Raw genomic sequence first — 24,740 nt, forward strand, 5'->3', positions numbered from 1 at the left:
CACGTACTGCAGCAGGCGTGTTTGAATCTCGTTCTACTTGCAACTTCCCAGCGCCAGTTGGAAACCGGGGCACGTGGAATTTTACCCTCGACTGGACCGTCACTGTCGTACTCCACAATTGAACTCCTAGGCGCGATCGTAGTCATCGGAGTTCCTAGAGGACAGGACAGGGCAAAGAGCCGGGTACACGTTGCACAAAGACTAATACGAGATGATTCACAGCTGAAGGCAACTGGGCTGCCTCGCCCCGATCTCCGCGCCAAGGAGACGTCAGCAAGATCCCATCGCCCACACAAGACTAGCATTCGGCATAAGGAAGCCCTGTGTGTTTTAAAGGAAGAGTCTTCCTTTCCATCGCCTCTGCACCTTAGGCTGTCAGCACACTTCACCTCAGCTGTGTTTCCCTCTCTGCGTAAGGGCGGTCCCGGAGTCCTGGGTGGCCCAGCACTACCACGGCTCGGCCATCAGGAGGCAGTAGGCCTCCAGGAAGGTTGCGCATGCTCAATGTGGGGCCTCGCGCTTCGCCTTCGCGACCGCCGAGTGACGGAAGAGAGCTCTGGGATTATGGGAAATATGGTTTCTCAGCCACGGGATGACTGGTGCACTCCTTGCTTGAGCCCAGGGCGGGACTTCAACTCCCGGCTAGCTGGTGGGAGCGGGAGGGGATGCGGGAGAAGGGGGCGGGGCAAGCGAGAGAAAAGGTGGGCGGGGCTGGGGGAAGGCCCAGTGGAGGGGGCGGGGCTCCGGCCGGCTGATCCTCCGCCGCCCGCGGTCGGAGGAACGTGAGTCGCGGGCCCTGGAGCCTAGAGGAACCTAGACGGCGGCGGGCGCGAGGGCGGGTGTCCCCGGAGTGGTCGTGCGGGAGTCGGCCGCTGCCCCTGGGCCTCCCGACTTGCAGGTCCCCTCTCTCTCCACCGGGACGCGGGAGAGCCCGGCGCGCGGCGGGGGCGCGAGGTGGAGCCGGCGGGGGCGGCCAATGCGAAACTGGCTGGTGCTGCTGTGCCCGTGTGTGCTCGGGGCCGCGCTGCACCTCTGGCTGCGGCTGCGCTCCCCGCCGCCCGCCCGCGCCTCGGGGGCTGGCCCGGCAGGTGAGGACCTGGGGCCGGGCCGGGCGGCCCCGAGGCGGGGAGGCCGGCTCCGAGCCTCCCGGCGGCTTCCTCCGCGGGTCCCGGACTGGGGGGAGGGCGGCCCGACGCGAAGTTCCGCAGATGAAACAAATAACCCTCTTTATCCGCGGGGCGTTAACATCGGGCAAACTTTGAGGGCGCTTTCCACCTCCCCGCGTTTCTCAATGGCCACAAGGCCGGTGCACGCGACCGCAAGTCCTCCGGCTGTCCCCAGGCCTGGCCCGGGTCGCCCGGCGCCTGCCCGGGAGCAAAGCCCCGTGGGTCCTTCTGCCCCGAGCGGCAGCTGCTCAGCCCAGCGCAGGGCTTCCAGGTTGCTTTTTTCCTGCCCAAGTTGTTGGTCTTATTCGGTGAAGACTTTGAGGTCTTCGGGCCAGGGATCGCGTTTGTGCGTGTTTTAAAAGGTGGCTGGGTTTTGCTTTTAAGGAATAAGCTTGCTTTAAAAAGGTACTGTACTTTGTATTTTTTGAAAACTCTGATGTAAGTCTGTTGAACAAATTTAGGCATGAAGTAGGGAATGGCTGCGAGTGAAGTTGTTCCTGGGAGTTTCCTTTGCAAAGCCTGCTAATGAAACATACACGAAAGTATCGAGTTCTTTAACTATGTAAACTGCTCTAAAAGTTATTCTTTAGTGGGAAAACCTTTGTCCATGTTCGCTTCACAGCCTGATAAATAGAATGCTTGCTCACAGCCCAGTGGATTTGCTGTTAATGAATTCCACCGCACCTAAGACTTCTTAAGGTTTCTTTTTTTTTCCTTGTCTTCTTTTTTAAGGGCTTGTCCTAGGACATATTATATAAAGAAGCCTGGAAGGCTGTGATAAAGATGAGATAATAGTCGTTTTGGTTTTTAACTACATTGGGGATTTTTTTCTTACCACTTCTTCCCAAGACAGTTGTTTGCTTGTGCAGTATTTTTAAGGATTAGAATTGAATATTTGCAATGCTGAGATGGCTCTGTGCCTTAACTTAGAAGTAGAAAGTATAGAAACTAATTTGGCAATCCTCAAAGCAGTCTCATTGTTATAATTGGAGTTCTTTATTCTGGTAACACTCTCTTAAAATCCTTTTCTCTTACACAAAGCTACAAGCTCTTTGAAAAGACTATTTGTGTGACCTGAATAGAATTAAGATACTATTTAAATGATTTAATGAAAGTGCAGCATTTCAGGACATTTAACTTAACAGGTTAGGGTTTTATTTTTGTTTTCTTTTTTTAGACTTTTGTAAATGGACCTGAGGAAAGAGTGCTATATATATATAGGTATATATTATATACAATGCTCTGTAATATTCATTGTGTTTGTATTTTACAAGTTTTTTTTTTTTTTTTTTTGGTTTGATGAGTGAGCTCTACTGGAATTTACTTTTAGAGTGTACTTGGGATATTTATGACCTAAATATATTTTAGGGTCCATAAACAAGCAGAAACTCTGTATTCTTTTAGGTGATAGCCATTCTGACAAGTGTGGAGTGATTCTTGTTGTGATTTTGATTTGCAGTTCCCTAATGATTAGGGATGTTGAGCATCTTTTCATATGCCTGTTGGCCATCTGCATTTCCTCTTTGGAAAAGTGTCTCCAGTTCCTCTGCCCAGTTTTTAACTGGGTGGTTTTTTGATGGTGAATTGTATGAGCTGATCATTTGTAAATATTTTCTCCTATTCGGTAGATTGGCTTTTTGTTTCTGTCAATGGTTTCCTTTGGTGTGCAAAAGCTTTTAAGTTTAATTAGATCCCATTTGTTTATTTCTGCTTTTATTTCCTTTCGGAGATGGGTCCAAAAACATACTGCTGTGATTTGTGGCAAAGAGTGTTCTTCATGTTTTTTCCTCAAAGAGTTTTACAGTATCTAATCTTACGTTATATACGTAAGATTATATACTGTGGTGTTGGAGCAGTCTCTTGAGATCCCTTGGACTGCAAGGAGACCCAACCAGTTAATCCTAAAGGAAATCAGTCCTGAATATTCATTGGAAGGACTGATGTTGAAGCTGAAAACTCCAATATTTGGGCCACCTGATACGAAGAACTGACTCATTTGAAAAGACCCAGATAGATTAAGGGCGGGAGGAAAAGGGGATGACAGAGAATGAGATGGTTGGATGGCATCTCCAACTCGATGGACATGAGTTTGAGTAAGCTCCGAGAGTTGATGATGGACAGGGAAGCCTGGTGTACTGCAGTCCATGGGGTGGCAAAGAGTCACACACGACTGAGCGACTGAACTGAATCTTACATTAGGTCTTTAATCCATTCTGAGTGTATTTTTGTTTATGGTGTTAGAGAATGTTCTAATTTTGTTCTTTTACATGTAGCTGTGTGATTTTCCCAGCACCACTTACTGAAGAGATTTTCCCCCCATTGTCTCATCTTGCCTCCTTTGTCATAGATTAATAGACCATAAGTGTGTGTGTTTATTTCTGGGCTCTCTGTTCCCACTGATGCATGTTTTTTTTTTTTTTTTAAATTTTATTTATTTATTTGGCTGCTCTGGGTCTTAGTTGTAGCATGTGGGATCTAGCTCCCTGACCAGGGATGGAACCTGGGCCCCCTGCACTGGGAGCTCAGAGTCTTAGCCACTGGACCACCAGGGAAGTCCCCATGTGTCTTGTTTTTGTCCCACTACCATACTATTTTGATGACTGTAGCTTTGTAGTGTAGTCAGAAGTCAGGGAGCCTAACTCCTCCAGCTCTGTTCTTCTTTCTTAAGATTGTTTTGGCTATTTGGGGTCTTTTGTGTTAAAACTTACTTGCTCCAGTTCTGTAAGTTTTACAGCTTCGTATCCAACCCTCTTGATGCTTGTCTTTGTTCCTGGAGCTAGTCCCACCATGCTCGCATTTTCTCATAGTGCTCACAGCTTCCAGCCCCAATGGCATGCCCTTTGCCCTGAGTCTGCATTGGGTCTCTCTTGTGGTAGCTTCCACTCAAGTAGCCAGTCTTTCCTGGACCACTCCTGGGGATTAGGGGGTTATCCCTTCCTAGTTTTTTTTTTTTTTTTTTAATTCCTGTGGGCTCACCTCAAAGTATTAAAAGTAACTTTGTAAACAACTGTTTTCTTTTTAAGAGTTAAGTTTTCTGCCTCCATTAGTTTTGCTGATGCCTTATCTGCCATCTTGTGAGACCAGGCTAGATTAAGGAAGCTAGGAAGGAGACCTTGGAAAGAGACACAGCTCTCAGTGAGGAGCTGAGTACTAGTTGTGTAAGTTAACTTTGACTTTAAATGGATATTGTACATCCAGTCAAATAGTAAATAGAGTATTTTAATCTAAGTGAAACCTTGGAGAGTCCTAACTTTTCCTTTTGCACTTCTGGTACTTTTGAAACTAAAAACAATAGAAGCATCTCAGTTGCTAAAATTTCCCACAAATGCTTTTCTCATTGTGTTTTCACCAGTTCAAACTAAAACATTTGCGCATTTTTACATTTCAGCCCTTATCCCTTAAGCCTAAAGTGAGAGAGAAAACCCAAAAGTTTGTTGGTATTCGTCCCTCGTATTTACATTTTAAGGTTCATTTTTGTTCTCTTTTCTGCCTCTTTGTCTGTCTTCAGTTTTGTTGAGTCATGGCAGTACTTTTCAAAAAGGGAGGTTTATCTCCCCTGAATAGTAAAAAAAGGCTCTCTAACTTGCAGCTGACTCTGCAAATGTTTGAGAGCTGCCTCACTGCCAACTCCTATTGTAGGTGTGGAATTTAAACAGTAATCAAGATAATGTCCCTGCCCTCATGCAGTTTACAATTTTAAAGGGAAGACAGAACATAAGAAAGTAATTATTAAATGTCATAGGGGAGAGTGATGAGTGTGGTGGCAAAAATAAAGCAGTGTAAGAGGACAGAGGATGGTGTGCTGCTGTGTTACGTAGAGCGGTCAGGGGAGGGCGTTTGAGGTTGCAGTTGGGCGGGAACTTGAATGCACTGAGTCAGATGGGTTAGTGCCTGGTGCTGCTCTAATGTGGGGCTTTCTAGGTGGTGCTGGTGGTAAAGAGCCTGCCTGCTGAGGCAGGAGACTTAAGCGGTGCGGGTTTGATCTCTGGGTCGGGAAGGTTCCCTGGAGGAGGGCACAACCCACTCCAGTGTTCTTGCCTGGGCAGTCTGTGGAGCCTGGCGGGCTGCAGTCCATAGGGTCGCAAAGAGGCAGACATGACTGAAGCGACTTAACACACAGGCTCGCTGTTCTAATGACCTTGAGCAGGTGAAACCTGGTCAGAGAGAAGAGCTGATGAAGAGCAAGCAGCTCTTCTGTTGCGAAATCCCACACACCTGGGGCGAGGAGAGGCCCGTGGAGGCATAGACAGCCATCTGAGCTGGAGAGGAACGATGCAGGATATCTCGGTTTTAACGCACTGCTTTTGGGTTGTGCCTTAGCAGGAATTAATTTAGCAGTTAACTTAGAAAAATGATTTGACAAAGGAAGTCTTCTCTCTCTAGGATATTTGGGAAGAAGGAAACCAAGAAAGGAAAGAAGCATAGCCATTCAACAAATCCTTAGAGCGCTGGGTTTTTAGTCTCAGCTCTCAAGGTATTCATAGTTTGTTAAATGGAAACTGACACGGGGCAAGTAGAAGGTCAAAGACAAATTGAGCTTGCATAGCAGATTCGCCGAGGGCTGGTTCATCTGAAATGATCCCTAAATGCTAATCTTGTCTCAGCACTTCTGTTGTTTCCTTATTTATAAGATGATGACCTCATAGGGTTACTGTGAAGATTCTGTTAATAAAACACCCAGAACAGTGCCTGATTCATGGTGAACACTTGGTGAATGTTAGAGAGAAGTGGTGGTTTGATGGAGGCTAATGCCCGTGCTGGTGAGGTGTTTTCTTTGGCATCTGAAGTTGGTGGGAGCGTGCTGGTGGTATGTGTAATGATCGTCCTCATCAGCAGATCTGTGGGGAGCATGCATGTTTTCTTCATTTTCTGGGTTTCCGCCTGCCTGTGGTTGATGTCATCTGAGAGCAATCACATAAGAGGGGACATTTCAGCCTCCGTTTTAAGGATCTGTGAGCTTGTTTTGAACACTCAGTTCTGAATTCTACCTCCACTGGTCTTTAATAAAATTTCGAATGTCCACTTTCAGTGCAGAGGCTAGCAGATTGCCAGACTCTCAGGGTGTACTACATACTGAAGAAAAGAAATGGTCAGTGCCTTTGGGGAGCTTGTGTGTAGTTTTAATGATTCTTGACATTATGAAGATTTGTTTATTGCTATATGTTTGCCATCTAAAGCAGGGAATGTAGGAAGTGTTCAGTAATTTAAAGGAATGGATCAAGAGGATAAAACTGGCAAAGTATGAATGGATTTGTCATTCATAGACCATCCATTCACATTCCATGATTTTAATTTTTTACTTGTAAAACAAACTGCTTATAGAAAATTTTGAAATTAGTTTTAAAAAATGAAAGAAAAATGAGCTATACTGGGCAGTTTTTGAATGTACATACAAAAAACATGTTTGGGGAATTATTTAGTATTAAAACTTTTTTGATGTGTTACGTACATTCAGAAGAGTGCATATAAATGTAAACTTGATGTAATTTCACAAACTGAATTTGTTGTTCAGTTACTCAGTTGTGTCCAACTTTGCAACCTCATGGAATGCAGCATGTCAGGCTTCCTTGTCCTTCACCATCTCCCGGAGCTTGCTCAAACTCAGGTCCTTCGAGTTGGTGATACCATCCAGCCATCTCGTCCTCTGTTGTCCCTTCTCCTGCCTTCAATCTTTGCCAGCATCAGGGTCTTTTCCAGTGAATCGGCTTTTTGCATCAGATGGCCGAAGTATTGGAGCTTCAGCTTCAGCATCAGTCCTTCCAATGAATATTCAGGAGTGATCTCCTTTAGGATGGACTGGTTTGATCTCCTGCAGTCCACGAGAGCCTCAAAAGTCTTCTTCAACAACACAGTTCAAAAGCATCAGTTCTTCGGTGCTCAGCCTTCTTTATGGTCCAGCTCTCACATCCATACATGACTACTGGAAAAACCATAACTTTACTAGACACGCCTTTGTCGGCAAAGTAATGTCTCTGCTTTTTATTATGCTTTCTAGGTTTGTCATAGCTTTTCTTCCAAGGAGCAAGTGTCTTTTAATTTCATGACTGCAATCACCATCTGCAGTGATTTTGGAGCCCAGAAAAATAAAGTCAGCCACTGTTTCCACTTCTGTTTGCATCTATTTGCCGTGAAGTGATGAGACTGGATGCCATGATCTTAGTTTTCTGAACGTTGAGCTTTAAGCCAACTTTTTCACTCTCCTGTTTCACTTTCATCAAGAGGCCCTTTAGTTCCTCTTCACTTTCTGCCATAAGGGTGGTGTCATCTGCATATCTGAGGTTATTGATATTTCTCCTGGCAATCTTGATTCCAGCTTGTGCTTCATCCAGCCCAGCATTTCGCGTGATGTGCTCTGCATAGAAGTTAAGTAAACAGGGTGACAATATACAGCCTTGACGTTCTCCTTTCCTAGCCTGTAACCAGTTCGTTGTTCTGTGTCCATTTCTAATACAAACTGAATACACCCAGCTAATCAGCACCCAGATTAAAGACAGGAGAACTGCCAACACCTTAGAAGCTTCCTTTGTGCTCCCGTGGCCAGGAGTGGTAACAGGATCCTAATCTTTAATGCAGAGATTTGCCGGCTTTATGTGCTTTATGTAAATGGAATCATACTACATAGGGCTTCCCTGGTGGCTAAGGTGGTAAAGAATTTGCTTTCAGTGCAGGAGCCTTGGGTTTGATTCCTGGGCCAGGAAGACCCCCCTGGAGAAGCAAGTGGCTCAAGTAGGAAGGAAATTCCCACCCCAGTATTCTTGCCTGGAGCATTCGATGGACAGAGGAGCCTGGCGGGCTACAGTCAGGGAGTCACAAAGAGTGGGACACAGCTGCAACTGACACACGCTATGTACATAGATCTCATAACCTGCTTCTTTTCATAAGATGTAGAACAATATTTAATGATATGTTTGAAGCATAATGTCAATGGCTGTGTAGTATTCTGGCATATGGATAATTTTATTTAACTAGTGCCTTATTTGTTGTATTCGTGTAGTTTGCAGTTTTTCATTATTAAGAAATGACTCTGTGATGACCAGAGATCTTTTAACACATCACTGGTTATTTCTTTAAAATGTATTTTTAGCTAAGGACAAAAGTTACAGAAGTCTGAGGTATTTGATGTATCATGGGGAAATTTCCTGGAGAATACTATACCAGAGTACATTCCTGCCAGCAGCATAGGAGAGTTGCCTTTTCCTGGTAACAACTGCCTGTATCAAAATATCCATCATTAGGGCATTGTCATTTAAGAAGATATTTGTCAGTTTGAATGTGAGAGAAAACTAGTGTCTTATTGCTGTCATTCAAACTTGACTTCCAGTGATGTTGAACTGTTTTTCATAGATTTATTGGCTCTTTACATTTCTTTTTCTGTGAATTATCTTTTTCTGTCCATGTTTACTTTTTCGTTGGGTTGGTTTTTTTTTTTCCCCAATTTTCAGACATGAGAATTGAACAAGCTACCCTATGCTTGGAACACTGAGCAGAGGGTGATGAAAAACGCAGAAGGGGACTGGAAAGTTGGGCTGGGTTTTTACACAGCATCCACTTGGAGGGTTTGTGTGTTTGTTTAATCTTGGTTGCGCCATGCAGCCTGCAGGATATTGGTTCCCTGACTAGATGTCAGACCTGGGCCACAGCAGTGAAAGCACTGAACCCTAACCCCTAGGCCACCAGGGAGCTGTCTGCTTTGAGTTTTATGCTGTGTAACACAGTATTCACAGATCTGTTGCACTGATATACATTGGTGGTATGTGGTAGAAGAAACCACAGGCTTTTTTTAAAATTGAGGTATAATTGACTAACAAGCCTTAGTTCAGTTGTGCAGCTGAATGATTTGATACATATATATATCCTGGAATATATACAGCTAACCATGATATATTTAGTTAACATCTGTCACCACGCATAAGTCAGTTTTTTTTCCTGTGATGAGAACTTTAAAGACCTACTCTGTTTAGCAACATTTAAATACAATACAGTTTTGTTTTGCTTTTTTTTGACGCAGGCCCCAGCAGTGAAAGCCTGGACTCCTAACCAATAGGCCACCAGGCAGCTCTCTACAATACAGTATTATTAACTGTTGTCATCATGCTGTACTTTACAACCCTGGGACTTACTTATTTTATAACTGGAAGTTTATACCTTTTACTGTTATGCCTACCCCCATCCTCTGCTGAACACCAGTCTGTTCTCCGTGAATTTGGTGTTTTGTTCTATTGGTCTGTCTGTGTCTGCCTTACTTCACTTAGCCTAATGCCCGCAGGGTCTTGGGTGTTAGTGCAAATGGCAAGATTTCCTTCTTTCTCGTGGCCGAGTAACATTCCATTGTGTATAAAGAATACGTTTTCTTCACCCATTCGTCTATCAGTGGACACTTAGGTTGCCTCCATATCTTGACTGTGGAAAATTACGCTGCAGTGAGCATCCCCATGTTCACTCTCACGCGTATCATCTCCACTCATGTCTTCGCTAGTGGAAGTTTTCATTTCCTCCGGATGAATATCCAGAAGTGGTTTTGCTGGACCAAATTTGAGTTCTGTCTTTAATGTTTTGAGGAACCACCGTACTGTTTTCATATTGGCTGCGTCGATTGACATTCCCACCAACGGTGCAGGAGTTCCTCTTCCTTACATCCTCTCCAACACGTATTATTTCTTACCTTTTTGGTAATAACCATGCCAGGAGGTGTGGTGATATTTCATTGTGGTTTTGATTTGCATTTCCCTGACGATTAGTGATTTTGAGCACTGTTTCACATAGCTGATGGCAGGCTGTATGTCTTTGGAAGAATGTCTATCCAGATCCTCTGCCCAATTTTAACTAGGATTCTTTGGTTTTTTGCTGTTGAGTCGTATGAGTTCTTCATGTGTTTTGGATATTAATCAGATGTGATTTGTAAATGTCTTCTGTTCAGTTGGTTGCCTGCTCATTTTGCTGATGGTTTCCTTTGCTGTGCAAAAGCTTTTTAGTATGATGTGGTCTCATTTATTTTTGTTTTTGTTGCGTTTGCTTTTAGTGTCACATCTAAAAAAATTATTGCAAAGACCACCATCAAGGAGCTTACTTGCCTGTGTTTTCTTATAGGACTTTTATGGTCCTACATTCAGGTTTTTAATCCATTTTGAGTTGATTTTTGTGTATGGTGGTAAGTTAGTGGTTCCGTTTCATTCCTTTGCATGTGGCTGTCCAGTTTTCCCATATCATTTATTTAAGAGACTGTCCTTTCCTTGTTGTTTTTTCTTGGCTCCTTTGTTGTAATTGAATGGGCCATATATGTGTGAGCTGATTTCTGGGCTCTCTGTTCTGTTCCATTGATCTGTGCGTCTGTTTTAATGCCAGTATGTACTGTGTTGATTACCGTAGCTTTATAACATGGTTTGAAACCAGGCAGTATGGTGTTTCCAGCTTTGTTCTTCTTTCTCTAGATTGCTTTAGCTATTCAAGGTCTTTGTGGTTCCATACAAATTTTAGGATTTTTGTTTGTTTGTTTCTGTGAAAAATGTCCTTGAAATTTTAAGAGATTGCACTGAATCTGTTGATTGCTTTAGCTAGTATGGACATCTTAACAATATTAATGCTTCTGATCCATTAGCATGGGATATCTTTTGTTTTTATGTTTTTCAATTTATTTCATCAATATCTTATACTTTTCAGTGTACAGATCTTTTGCCACCTTAAATTTATTCCTAGGTTTTTTATTCTTTTTGATGCAATTAAAATTGGGATTGTTTTCCTAATTTCTCTTTCTGATAGTTTGATATTGTATAGAAATACAGTTGACTTTCATATATATCCTGTAATCTTACTGAATTTATTAGTTCTAACAGTTTTTTGGTTGAGTCTTTAGAACACTGTTTTCCTGGAAATAGAAGTTCTCTAAAGGCCAAAATCTGCCATGTACTTCTCTTCTGCAAGAAAAAGAGAAATGTATGTGAAGTTACACAGTTCAATAGAAGCAGCTTAGACATTGATTAGAAGCAGAGAGGATTGGCAGTGGCAGAGAGAGGTGGAATAAGATCAAAAAGTACTTTACAGTGATAATCCATGAGATTTTCACATACCACATGGTTATCTTCGCGTCTGTTTATTTATTTGTAGAAAAATCTCAAGAGGTCTGGGTGAAACCATTAGGATACCCTTGTAGGTCCAAGTGAAAGATAAGAAACTGAGTTGATGCTAGAATTAATGTTGAGAAAGAAAGATTTGAGAACAATTTTAAGGAGATTTTGTTATCAAGGAAAGGTCTCATGTAATACATCTATAAAAGATCTATTTTGATTACTGATCCAAGATAAGGTAGTGGTATTTGGCACTTAAAGAGATGTTTCAGTTATGTTGAAATTTTTGTGCAGCAGCTTTGTTTTCTCATGATGTCAATAACCGAGGCATTTGGGATACATTGAATTCTTCCTCTAATCTTTTAAAGCTTTTTAATCTTTTGAGAAGACATTTTGAAACAGATGAAATAGAGCATCTAAAGACTTTTTGGTGTCAGTTTTCTCTGATTAGGAAACTGAGGCACAAGGATTTGAATAGCTTCTTACTGATACTGTGGCAGAATGTCAGCTGTAGAATCAGTCAGTTATGTGTGGATGACTGCATTTGCCTCACTGCTGTCGATAAAATGTACTTACTACCAGTATTTCTCTGATAAAGGAGGAGGAGAGAATGGGTTTTCATTGCTAATTTTACATAAGCATTTAAATCATTGTCCCTTGAAGAAATAACATAGTTTTGTTGTCTTTTGAATAACTAGATCCTATGGGATATAATAACATTGTGTTTAATGTAGTAACACTCTCCGGCTTTCAGTGATTTATTTTTGGAAACATTTTGGATCAGTTTTCACCACTGGAGAAAGATGAAATGGGATCCCTAATCAGAGCTATGTATAGGCTTGTACCTTACAAGCTTTGAAACTGCTGATAAATAAGGACAAGATATCTTTCTTTTTCTGAGGACAGATTTTTAAAATGTAATCTTGTCCATTAAATGACAATAGAAAATGAGTCATAAATATGACAGTAAAAATAATGACTTGTCACTTGATTTTTTTTTTCCCCCCCAAACTAGAAATGTTTCAGGGACTTCCCTGGCAGTCCAGTGGTTAGGACTCCAGACTTCCATTGTAGCCGTGTGGGTTCAATCCTTGGTCGAGGAAGATCCCATTTGCTCTGTGGTGCAGCCAAAAAGTAAAAGAAAAAAGGAAATGTTATTTCCCCTCTTTAGACTAAGTGATAAATGTTTGCTGCTTGTAGAATTTATTGGCATAAATAAGGGTTCTGATTCTTTCCAGCACGGTAGTCCTTCAGCTTTATCTCCCAGGCTTAGTAACCAATATTAATGTGTGGCTTCACCTTTGAAAGCACATTTGTTATTGTTAGTTGCTTGATTGCCTACTGTTTGCCTGGTACCCAACCAGGACCTTTATACACATTATCTTGTTTAATTTTTTACAGCAACTCTATGAGAAGTATTATTACACCCATTTCTACTTAAGGAAACTAAAGCTTAAGAAGTTAAATAACTTTTATAGCTGAAGAGCCAGGATTCTGACTACAGCTTAATTGGCTCTTGCTGCTTACTGCTGTGTGGTTTATGCCACATTGACCTTCTGAACTGATTCTCATGAGAAACATCTCACTTGTTTTTTAAGAATTTACATACATGCTGTGCTGTGCTTCCCACTCCAGTATTCTTGCCTGGAAAATCCCATGGATGGAGGAGCCTGGAAGGCTGCAGTCTGTGGGGTCGCTGAGGGTTGGACACGACTGAGCGACTTCGCTTTCACTCTTCACTTTCATGCATTGGAGAAGGACATGGCAACCCACTCCAGTGTTCTTGCCTGGAGAATCCCAGGGACGGGGGAGCCTGGTGGGCTGCCGTCTGTGGGGTCGCACAGAATCCTACATGACTGAAGCGACTTAGCAGCAGCAGCTGTGCTGTGCTTAGTTGCTCAGTCGTGTCTGACTCTTCTGTGATCCCATAGACTGTAGCCCACCAGCTCCTCTGTCCATGAGAATTCTCCAGGCAAGAACACTGGAGTAGGTTGTTATGCCCTTCTCCTGGGGATCTTCTGAACCCATGGATGGAACCCGGGTCTCCTGCATTGCAGGCAGATTCTTTACCATCTGAGCCACCAGGGAAGTGTGTGAATACTGGAGTGGGTAGCCTATCCCTTCTCCAGGGGATCTTCCTGACCCAGGGGTTGAACTGGGGTCTCCGGCATTGCAGGCAGATGCTTTACCAGCTGAGCTACCAGGGAAGCCCTACATACATACTGTGTGAGCACAAATACATATATAGCTATGGAAACAAAAAGGCTACACCACAATGTTAGTGGATATCTCTGGATGGTGAGTTTACGAGTGCTTTAAATATTTCTTTCTTTGTATTTCTCTTTTTTTTTTCAAGCATCAACATATATTTATATTATTTTATAATAAACATTTGTATGCTACATAATGGACTTAACAGTAATTGAGACATGACATTTCAGCTTATTGTTGCTTATTTCCAGATCAGCTGGCCTTATTTCCTAGGTGGAAATCTAATCACTATGACGTGGTGGTTGGTGTGCTGTCAGCCCGCAATAACCATCAACTTCGCAATGTGATAAGAAGCACCTGGCTGAAGCATTTAATACAACATCCAGCATTAAGTCAACGGTAGGTTCCTTGAGTTCACACCTTGCCTGCCGTATTGAGTAAGTGTTCTGAAAAACCTCTTCTTGGATAGTCAGAGCTGTTAATTCAGATATGTGGCCTTTTTTTCCCAGGAGAGAGGACTATCTCATTTTGCTTTTTTTCCATGTAGTTGAGCCCCAAAAGTAAACTTAACCAAGACTTTAAGCCAAAAGATAGTTGGAGAGGAGTATATTCCATGTTCAGTGGTTCACGTACCTAGTTTTTATAGATACTTAGTCTGGTTGGTTGGTTTGCTGTTTGTTTGTTGGCTTTCGGGTTTTTTTGCTTTTATTTAGAAGAATAGTCCTTAAAAGGTTCTGTTCCAGAGTAGTTTTCTACTGGATGAGTTTGTGTCTAAATATGCTTTTGACTGACTTCACAGAGATACACTGAGTTTATTTCTGTTCCGCGGTGGTTTTTAGTTGTGTGTGGTCTACGATTTGTGTAGTTTGCCGTCCTCTTTTTTTCTCAGCCACCCTTCCAGACTTGAGCTTTGATAGCACGTCACATGTTGTGTTTTTTTAATTTCGTTTTATATTGGAGTACAGTTGATTTATCTGTTTTTTTAAATACTCACTTATTTGGCTGTTGGGTCTTAGATGCATTAGCGGGATCTTTTGTTGCAGTGTGCAGGTTCTTGCGTTGTGGCGCACAGGCTTAGTGTGCCCCATGGCGTATGGGATCTTAGTTCCTCAACCAGGCATTGAACCTGAGTGCCTTCCAATGCAAGGCAGATTCTTGGACCACTGGACCGTCAGGGAAGTACCAGCATGTCACGTGTTGGCATTAGATGGCTCAGTTATTGGTTAGGAGCCCAGGGTCTTGGTCTTCTCAGGAAAAGCAGCCTCTAAAGATTATGCAGTGAGGGGCTAGTGAAAGAGAGCCAGAGAAGTGTGGACTTCTAGTTGTGTGAAGATTCTTCTGTGCTTGTGTGAAGTCACTGAGAAGCAGAGAAGGCCCTCAGGATCGTGTACAGCTGGCATGCTTGTGGCTGAGTAGCTATACAAGGGAACTGTGGTTGTGAATTTTCCCATCACCAGTACTGAAATTTATAGATTTCCTATCTTACTCATAGCAGTTTGCATTCCTTTTCAAGACAGGTTTCTCTAGTTCATGATCAAAATGATGATAGAAGGGCCTCGGAATCATCACTGCTATAGAACCACCTTGAAAACCTGCACTTCTGATTGCCTTTCCCAGCTCAGAAAATAATGACCCCTTTCTCCCAGTTGCTCAGACCAAAAACTTTGGTGTTTGTCTTGTGAATGGAGGAGTAAGTCGCCCTTGTGGGGTCTTGAAGGATCATTGCAACACAGCAGTGGAAATTACACTGGGAATTTTCTGAGGCATAGGAAATTAAAGGATTTATTATGCTCACAGGTCTAAGAGAGAGAGGTCCACACCCTAGTGTAGGGGACCAAGTAGGAGGAGCATCCAGGGAACGGACTCACCCAAGCAGGTGGGGAGCCAAGAGAGAGGGAAGACCCAACAGCAGGTGCCTTTATTTGGGGTCAGGGTGGAAAGTACAAGCGAAAGGTGTGAGGGCATTTCACTGCTGTGCTTGAATGTCACTAGGTCACTCTCAGGGTAAGGGCTGGCAAGAGGGCAAACTTGTGGCAGGACCAGCCTCGTCACCCAAGTGTACCTGGTCATCTGGGCAGGATACTGGATGCTCACAGCCTGTTGGGGGGAATGTCAAAGCATCAGAAAAATGGGTTTTTGCAATTCATAGTACAGTGTTCTCTTTATCCACATCCAGTCTTCTAGCGTATCTTCTCAGTGCTTCCTTTCCATCAGATCTGGAATCCAGCCTCTCCCCACCTGCCCCACTACCATCAGAACTGCCACACTGGTTCAGGCCACCATCACCCCTCACCTAGATCATTGCAGGAGCCCCTGTATTATTTTCCATACTGTTGCTAGAGTGGCCCTCTTAAAAATAGTCAAGTGGTGCCAGTTTTCTGCTCACGCGCCTCCACTCACTTCTCTTCTTGCTCAGAGTGAAGCCCCGGGTCTTTACTGGGGCCTTACCTGCGTCCACTCCCCTGCCTCACTTCTCTTCTCGCTCAGAGTGAAGCCCTGGGTCTTTACTGGGGCCTTAGGCGCGTCCACTGCCCTGCACTGGCCGCCTGATCATCTCGAACACCTTGTGTGCTCCTGCCTCAGGGCCTTTGCGCGTGCCGTTCCCTGCCTGTGCTGCTCTTCCGCTGCGTGTCCTCCTGGCTCGCTTCCTCACTGGCTCCGGCCTCTGCTTAGATATCACCTTAGCAGGTGGTGCCATGTGAAATAGTACCGTTCCAACTCTGTCTTCACTTAACTGCACTTATGTTTTTTTTATGATACGTATCACAAGCTAGCATGTTTATTATACTTAGTTGAATATTTACAGATTTGTCTTTCCCCACTAGACTATGTTTTATGAGCATAGGGGCTTCAGCTTTTTTCACTGGTGTATTTCCAGCACCTGGAACCTGACTTGGCAGAGTAAGACACTCAACAACTATTGAGGGGATGATCCAGAGCTACATATAATGAATAGAATTAACATTCAGGCTCTCATCAATAGTTTATTCGCTATCATAGCATTAGGGCTTTAAATTCAGTAACCTTGATGATTTGTTTTATTAAAATGATGGGATATCTATATAAAAATAGATATTAGCTAAATACTTTTTCCTGGGGCAGAGTAATTTTGTGGACCTAGTAAGACTAAGGTAGCTTAAATTTGGTAACTATCTGCAATAATTTAACACATTTGTTCATTTCTGTTTATACTTTTATTCTAAACAGCTATATTCTAGTTTGTAAAATATTCTGGCATAATTGGCTGTTAGTAAAAGAAAGCCTTTGCATTTCTGCGGTTATGGCTTACTTTCAAGTCTTGTATTTCACTGAAGGAGCCAGACTCCACATACATTTCAAGGACTCTATTTAATTAAAAACCTTTGTAGTGAAGCTGTAAGTTGTCAGTTTCTCAAGAGTTTATTATCCTGTGTGCAGGCGGTATGCTATGTATAGATAAATCCAGTACAGCCTGAGTCCTTATGGGGGCTTGGAGTTTAGTAGAAGGAAATAGGTGTAGCAGTGTAATAAAATGTTACGTGTGCTGTGATATAAGTCAGTGTAGAATAGCTTGGAGTGCTTGGGAAACTCCATACATTTCTGTGTGGTTCTGTAAGGCTGACGTGCAGAGATTATGGAGGAGGGGGTGTATGTGTTTGTGAATGAGTGTGAGAGAGAGCACTACGGAGGGAAAGAGAGGCAGAGAGAGTGAAAATCATGTAAAAAGGAAAGGAGGGAGGGCTTATAACCATGAGAGGTAGGCAGGAACCAGACAGTGTGTTGAGAGTTCAGAGGGGTGGGTGAGACTCATTTAGACAAGGACTGCTAAGGGCTGAGCTAAAGTGGTGACTTTTTAAGAAAATAAGGCTATTGAATGGAGAAAGAGAAAGAAAATGCTAGGATAATTGCTAGCTTTCTAACTTGGAGAATAATGAAATCATCCATCGAGACAAAAAGTACTAGATGAGAAGAGCAGGTTTCATGAGAAAGGTGCTCAGCTGTAGATCTGTTGAGTTTGAGGGACCTGCAGTCAGCGATGTGATGTTAAATGTTTATCTACTGGCTATCTGAAGAAAAGCATGCTTATTTGTATGTATATGTTTGTTATAAACTTTATTGATACAAAGGCTGTGTAGCATATAATTGACAGAAATTAATGTTTATAAAAGTCTCTGACTTCATACAGCCAGTTGATTCTCAGAGTGTTTTCATCATTTGCCAGACTTTTGTATCTATAACCAGCTTGTGGCTGCAGTTGACAAGAGTATAATTCTGACATGAATATTTAAAGTGTAAAACTAAAATGACAACTATGCTATGTGCCAGAACTCTGAGTCAATGAAGTGAGTGACCTCTTTGCTGAATCAGATCATAGGTTTTGAACAATGGAAGAATATTTCCTCAATTTTTTATACTGTTCACTGTGGAATGGCCACAAGTTTTTTGTGTGTGTGGTTTTTGTTTTTTTTTTTTTCTTTTAAGGGTTTTTATTTTATTTTGGAGGATGAGATGGTTGGATGACACCAACTCGATGGACATGAGTTTGAGCAAGCTCCGGGAGTTGGTGATGGACAGGGAAGCCTGGTGTGCTTTAGTCCATGGGGTTGCAAAGAGCGGGACACGACTGAGCAGCTGAACTGAACTGAATCTTTATTGGGAGACTGGTTGACTTAACAATGTAGTATTACTTTCTGCTATACAGCAAAGTGAATCAGTTATACGTGTATCCACAAGTTTTAAGTTTAATTTGAATTACTAACATTTTCTCCATCACTACATCTGGACAGTCAACAGGACAATAAATCCAACCTTTATTTGTAGTGCTTGCTAGTTTCCATGGTGTAAGTATTACCACTGTGGCCAATTTCAAGCTATATGTGTCTCTAGACACAGACTTGGGGAAGATCAGCAGTGGCACAGCAATGTAAAATCCCCACCACACAGATACAGCAGATACACATAACCTCAGGAGCAGAGATGATAGTGAAACAGTTAAGACATGATGAATCTGAGCATTTGTTTCATTTGTTCTTAATATAATGTATTTAATTGTAAGTCTACATAATTTAATTTTTAATAAAATCTGTGCTTAATAACCATCTCACAAAATGTTATAGTCAGCCCTCGTGGCACAACGGGAGAAGGCTGTAGCACAGAGCTGTTTGTGGGCCGTCTAGCTGAAAATGTATGATGAATTTGTGAATCTTTTCCTTAGAAGATTGGCCCAAGCTAGAGATGCTAATTCAGGAATCGCTCCCAGGCTGGTTGAAGCCTTAAGAATAAATATTGTCCAGGGAGGGACTTCCCTGGTTGTCCAGTGGTTAAGACTTTACGCTTCCACTGCAGGGGGCTTGGGTTTGATCCCTGGTCAGGGAATTAAGATCCCAAATGCTGTGTGACGAGGCCAGAAAAAAGTGTCCAAAGAGAGCAAGGGAAAAGAGTGAGTTGAGTGAGAAGTCATCCAAGGGCAAAGCCCAGGGGTGATGTCCATTCAGGGACAGGCTGGGCCAGAAGAGCTGGGAGCCGCCGAGCAGGGCCACATGAAAAAGGAAGAGAGCTTTCTAAGGAGACCTGCACCGTCCAGGTCCAGGAAAGCCAAGTAGGGAAGGCTAAGGAGTGTTCATCAAGCAGCAGATCGCTAGTTATGTTTGTAGTAGACATCTCTGTGGGCGTGGTGGGTACTGAAATGAAAATTTTTGTGGTATAAAATGAGAAGGGAAAACCAGAGGCTGCAGTTTTAGTTGTTCCCGTATAGGACTTCACTGTAAAGGAAAGAAAGGATGGGGACAAGGAGGGAAGGACTGGATAAAAATTAATGTCAGGACTTCAGTATATTTATTATGTGTTGGGAAGGAGCCGTGGGTTACAGGTGGCTAGTGAAGCAAAATCTCAGAGAGGAGAAGTCCTCTCCTGGGATAGAAAGACTACTTTTTAGTATTATTATTTTTTTTACTTACTTAACTGGCTGTGCCGGGCCTTTGTTGCTGCACGCGGGCTTTCTCTAGTTGTGGTGAGCAGGAGCTAATCTCTAGTTGTGGTGCACAGGCATCTCCTTGCGTTGACATCTCTTATTGCAGCTCATGTGGGATCTTCCTGGACCAGGGATCGAACCCATGTTCCCTGCCCTGGCCTAGAAAGGCTACTCTTGAGTAAAAGGAACACTTTCTAAAAGAGAAGGAAGTGAGTGAACAAGTTTACCGATAGAGACAAGTTTTTAGGTGTGGGCATGAGAAGTTGGCTTTACCATAGTTTGCAGTTAAACGGCCTGAGCGTCTGCTGCTGGCCAGGCTTGCTCTAATATAGTCCTTTGGTAGAGGGCTTCCACGTCAGTCACTTGGCAGTTAGCAACTTCTGATTTGCCTGTTCCCCCTTTTTGCTAGACCAAAGGAATAAAGTTAGAATTAATCCTAATAAATACTCGTTGTCTCAAAGTAAAAGCTCTGAATTGGGCATGAAGAAGCATGCATGTGCGAGGTGAAGCTCAGTAACTGATGTTAATGCCAACACATCTCTCAGTGTCCTTGTGAAGTTCATAATAGGTGCTCATGGCTGCAACGTGCCTGTGGAGGACAGGGAAGATCCTTATTCCTGCAAACTACTCAACATCACGAATCCAGGTAAGTCTTTTCCTCAGCCTGACCACTGCCACATACAATGGTCCTCCCTTACCCCCGGGAGATACATTCCAAGACCTCTGCCCGGCCCATGGATGCCTGAAATCTTGCACAGAACCGAATCCTATGTATACTGTTTTTCCCTGTTCATCCATAGCTGTGATACAGTTTAATTTACAAATTAGGCACAGAAAGAGATTAACAACAGTAAGTAGTAACAGAACAGTTACAACAGCATACTCTAATAAAAGTTATGTGAGTATGATCTCTCGGACTATCTTACTGTACAAATTTAATTCTTTTTCCATATAGCTAAGCACTTATCACACATGGCCGTAATTTCGGCAGTTTGAATTGTGACAGCAAAATTAACAGATTTCTTTCTCCTCCTTCACAGTTTCACAGATAGACTATTGTTCTTATGGTAGATCTTAGCAACTTCAACTATGATTTTTTTTCTTCCCTTATTCAGTGGAGAGCTTTCACTTTTTCACCTAAAGGAAGCACTTTCTGGCTTCTGTTTGGCACATCTGAGTTGGCAGCATCACTGGTCATGCCTTTGGAGTCCTTATTGACATAAAATAAGGGTCGCTTGAACACCAGCACTGCAATGTGTGGATGGTTGACCAGATAACCCAGGCGGCTGCTGAGTGGCTAATGGGTGGGATGTGCTGGACAAGGATGAGTCATGTACCAGGCAGGACCAAGGTGGATGGCTCAAAATTTCATCATGCTGCTCAGAAGGGCCTGCAGTTTAAAACTTATGAATTATTTATGGAATTTTTCATTTAATGTTTTTGGACCGTAGTTAAATGTAGATAACTGAAAACCTGGGAAAGTGGAACTGCAGTTAAGGGGCGGGGGAACTACTGTACAAATTTGATGTTAAGGAAGAGTTGTTGAGATGAATAGTACGGCAGTCTATTTTTGGGAGAATAAAATCAAACTTTCATCGAAATTTATCTTTCATCCTTTCTGACAGGCTAACCACTTTGCACGTCTGTGAAGATTCCTTATGAACATATATATGATTTTAGGATCCAGGAGAGTTTATTTTTCAGTATGGTTCCCACACATCTGGAAATTCCTTGTGTGTAGATAAATCCTGAGTTAGTAAAGTTTAAACTTAACAGAAAACTGCTAATTTCACCAGCCTGTTGATTTATAATAGCCTTGATACAGACTTATGAATCACCTTTCTCTAAGAACTATTGCCTAAGGTACAAAAGAAATAGTAGTCAAATAAAATAAAAACACAATAATTTTCTTTTTTTCCTTACAGTTAAAAATTTGTGGGAGCTCTGATGAGATTAAAGACAGGTGGTCCTAATTAGGTTCTCTGTGTTGCCAGGGAAACAATTTTAGGAAGGTGATAACTTTATACCTTTATTTATTAGCATTTCCTCTTATGTTCAGCTCTGGTTCTGAGGGAGGTTAAACTTCCCCACATCTTGAATCTACTGATTACAACTTCAGGTGTTTTAAGATCTGTCACGTGTGGACCTTGCCTGTGTAGGTAGCAGCAGAGTAATGGTTAGGAGTATGGGCTCTGTAGTCAGGCTTCCTGGCTTTAAATCTGCTGCTAAGTCACTTCAGTCGTGTCCGACTCTGTGCAACCCCATAGATGGCAGCCCACCAGGCTCCCCCGTCCCTGGGATTCTCCAGGCAAGAACACTGGAGTGGGTTGCCATTTCTTTCTCCAATGCATGAAAGTGAAAAGTGAAAAGTGAAAGTGAAGTCGATCAGTTGTGTCCGACTCTTCACGACCCCATGGACTGCAGCCCACCAGGCTCCTCTGTCCATGGGATTTTCCAGGCAAGAGTATTGGAGTGGGGTGCCATCGCCTTCTCCGGCTGTGCCATTTCCTAGCTGTATGACCCTCAAACAGTTATTTACCACTTGCAACCTCAGTGTCGTGATCTGTAAACTGGAAGTAAAAGTATTATACTTACCCCATCAGGACGGACATGAGGATGAAATAAGTTGATACATAGGAAGTATTTAGTTCTGGGATATGTTCAGTGTTTAATACTGTTATTTTTTAAAAACCCACCTTTTTATAAAATTGGGTTGTAATCAGCTTTTTAAATAAATTGGACCATATTTTCAGGTCTGTATTGTAAAACAGATGTTTCTTACTTAGGATGTCTGTGAATTTAGTTAACATTGTAAATAAAGTTTTATGTATAATTGTGTTTTTCTGGGGAGAGGGTCCTTTAATATTCACTGAGATCCCAAAGGGACCGTGAACCTAATAAAATATTGTATTACTGATGATGTTAGAGAACAGATTATGTTTGAAATTCCAATCCAGGCCAAGCCAAATTTAAAGAAACCTTTAACCAGACTTTCTATTATTTTAAGTGCTGTTATTCATTAATAGTCAAGGAGTGGAGATTTTCATTAATAGAAAATTTTCGTGTATATAATATTTAGGTTACCAATTTGTAAAAATAGGTATAGCTACTGACTCAATGAACGTGAGTCCGAGTGAACTCTGGGAGATGGTGATGGACAGGGAGGCCTGGCGTGCTGCGATTCATGGGGTCGCAAAGAGTCGGACACGACTGAGCGACTGAACTGAAATGAAATTAGTATTTAGAATATAATTTTATTGCTTTAATTTAAATGGCATTTAGATTTATTTCAGTACCTTAAGATCATCATGAACATTAATCATCATGATACCCTGGATGTATAGAAGTTTGATTAATAGGATTATCAGAGCAGCAGGCTGTCTTGTGTCCAGGTGGCTTGAAGTTCAAGGTCCATTTGTTTTAGATAGAAAATAATTTTTCTAGATAGTTATAATTTTATTTACACATTCCCATTTATAAAATACATACATATTGTCAGTATTAAGATTAATACTGACAGTATTAAGTATTAATAAAGTATTAAGTATTAATACTTTCAGTATTAATAAGATTACATTTTATTTTCAGATACACAGAAATTCTGTTTTCTTCCCACACTCTAGTGGATCATTTGGGTAAGTGTGGGAAGAAAACAGAATTTCTGTGTATCTGAAAATAAAATGTAACCTTTATTAATATAGAATATCTTGACACAATATGTGTATATTTTATAAATATATGTATGTTATAATCTTTAATAGATGTGCTTCACTTTGGATATTCTATTTACTGAAAATATTAAAGAGAAAAATTTTTGTTATTTTCCAGTATATTTGGAGTCTAGACTGTCTGGCCAGTGCTTGCCCCAACCCATGACAAAATCTATATCCTCCTTTTTTCCTGCCTGCTCATGTTTGTAATTGGGTAGGAGCCAACGGTTCTATTTAGTCATATTTTATTGAGCAGCTACTAAGCGTAAAATGGCACACTAGGAACTCTAAGGTAGGGATCCAAATGATCCTCTGGAGTGTGGGAAGGAAACAGAATTTCTGCTCATCTGAAAATAAAATGTAACCTTAATTAAATTGAATACATTCACTGACAATACGTGTATATTTTATAAATATGAGTGTGTGCAAATGGTTTTAACTAATGGGACCTGCACCAGGGACTGTGTGACCTGCAGAGTTGGGAAATCATAGCTCTAAAACAGGCAAAGGATGTAGAATAATCTTTTAAAGTAAGTTTCTAGATTCTTTCTCAAGCTGGCATTGGTATTTTCAGCCGTATTAACTGTTTCATGTCGTCTATCCTGATTAATTTATGGTAGCTGAGAAAGCTGTCCCCAAAGGCCTGCTTTTGTCATTGATTAGACTCTGGGGGAATAAGAAAAGCTCTGAATCTGAAGTCAGTAGATACGGGTTTGATTTCTGCTCTGTCGCTTTCTGTGACCTTCATCAGATCCATCTCTGGAGCTCATTTTCTGACTCTGTAAACTGGAGATAATGCCACAACCACATAGGGTAGTTGTAAAGATTAAATCTGATGGTTTGTGGCACATAGTAGGTGGTCAGAAATACTGTGCTTAATGTGTTTATCTTTGTCAGTACTATATGGCTAGAGTTTTTCAGTGCTATTTGAATTGATTTCAGTTACTTTTGTACAGTGGTAACTGCCTGACATCACAAAAATTGCTCAACGTGCAGTAGGATTTTTGGAATTTGTAGAGCAAGACTAAACGTACTCATTATTTATGACTGCAGTTAGTACTGTTTTTAACATCCCCATTTATCCAACCTTTCCCCATTTATCCAATCTTTAAGTTTAATATTCCCCTATAGTGTTTATACATACAGAGGCACATATGCATATGCAAAAGTTTATTAAAAGTACCTCTAATAATTATTTTGCTAAGATGTGGCCAAAAATTTTGTTCTTAAAAAATAAGTTGTTTTTTTTTTTTCTGAAAGCAGTGGTATTTCTGAAGCACTTTAAAAATGTATTGCCATTTGTGAAAGAATATATTAACAAATCTAGATTTTGCTATCAAGCGCACTTCATATTGGTAAAGTAAAAGATTGTGTTTGATTGTGTAAAACGCCTTTTCTCATTATTACTTCCTTAGTTCTGAATCAGGAGATTGAAGCATTCAGTCTTTCGGAAGACACTTCATCAGGGCTCTCTGAGGACCGAGTTGTCAGCGTGAGCTTCCGGGTTCTCTATCCAATCGTTATTACGAGTCTCGGGGTGTTTTACGACGCCGGTGATGTGGGTTTCCAGAGGAACATCACTGTCAAGCTTTATCAGGCAGAACAGGAGGTATGCACTGCTTCCTACACGCTTTTCCCCATT

The 24,740-nt window shown here is 41.9% G+C and overlaps 1 protein-coding gene across 4 annotated transcripts in view; it reads left to right on the top strand.

Annotated features, from left to right (window-relative positions):
* Window positions 1–780: 780 nt before the first annotated feature.
* The window catches only part of LOC120865421 (UDP-GalNAc:beta-1,3-N-acetylgalactosaminyltransferase 2), a 63,381-nt gene continuing 39,421 nt past the window's right edge, over window positions 781–24,740 (top strand). Inside the window, exons 1-4 of one of the 4 annotated variants that reach the window (XM_040242703.1) lie at window positions 781–1,088; window positions 13,690–13,837; window positions 19,934–20,034; window positions 24,514–24,707. In XM_040242703.1, coding sequence (XP_040098637.1) covers window positions 977–1,088; window positions 13,690–13,837; window positions 19,934–20,034; window positions 24,514–24,707 — 555 coding nt within the window. In that variant the 5' untranslated portion in view covers window positions 781–976. Of the gene's footprint in view, window positions 1,089–13,689; window positions 13,838–19,933; window positions 20,035–22,576; window positions 22,798–24,513; window positions 24,708–24,740 lie in introns of those variants that run through there. The other 3 variants (XM_040242704.1, XM_040242705.1, XM_040242706.1) reach the window with 3 other exon arrangements.

Source organism: Oryx dammah, unplaced genomic scaffold (genome assembly GCF_014754425.2).
Source record: "Oryx dammah isolate SB20612 unplaced genomic scaffold, SCBI_Odam_1.1 HiC_scaffold_6, whole genome shotgun sequence".
Lineage (NCBI taxonomy): Eukaryota > Metazoa > Chordata > Mammalia > Artiodactyla > Bovidae > Oryx > Oryx dammah.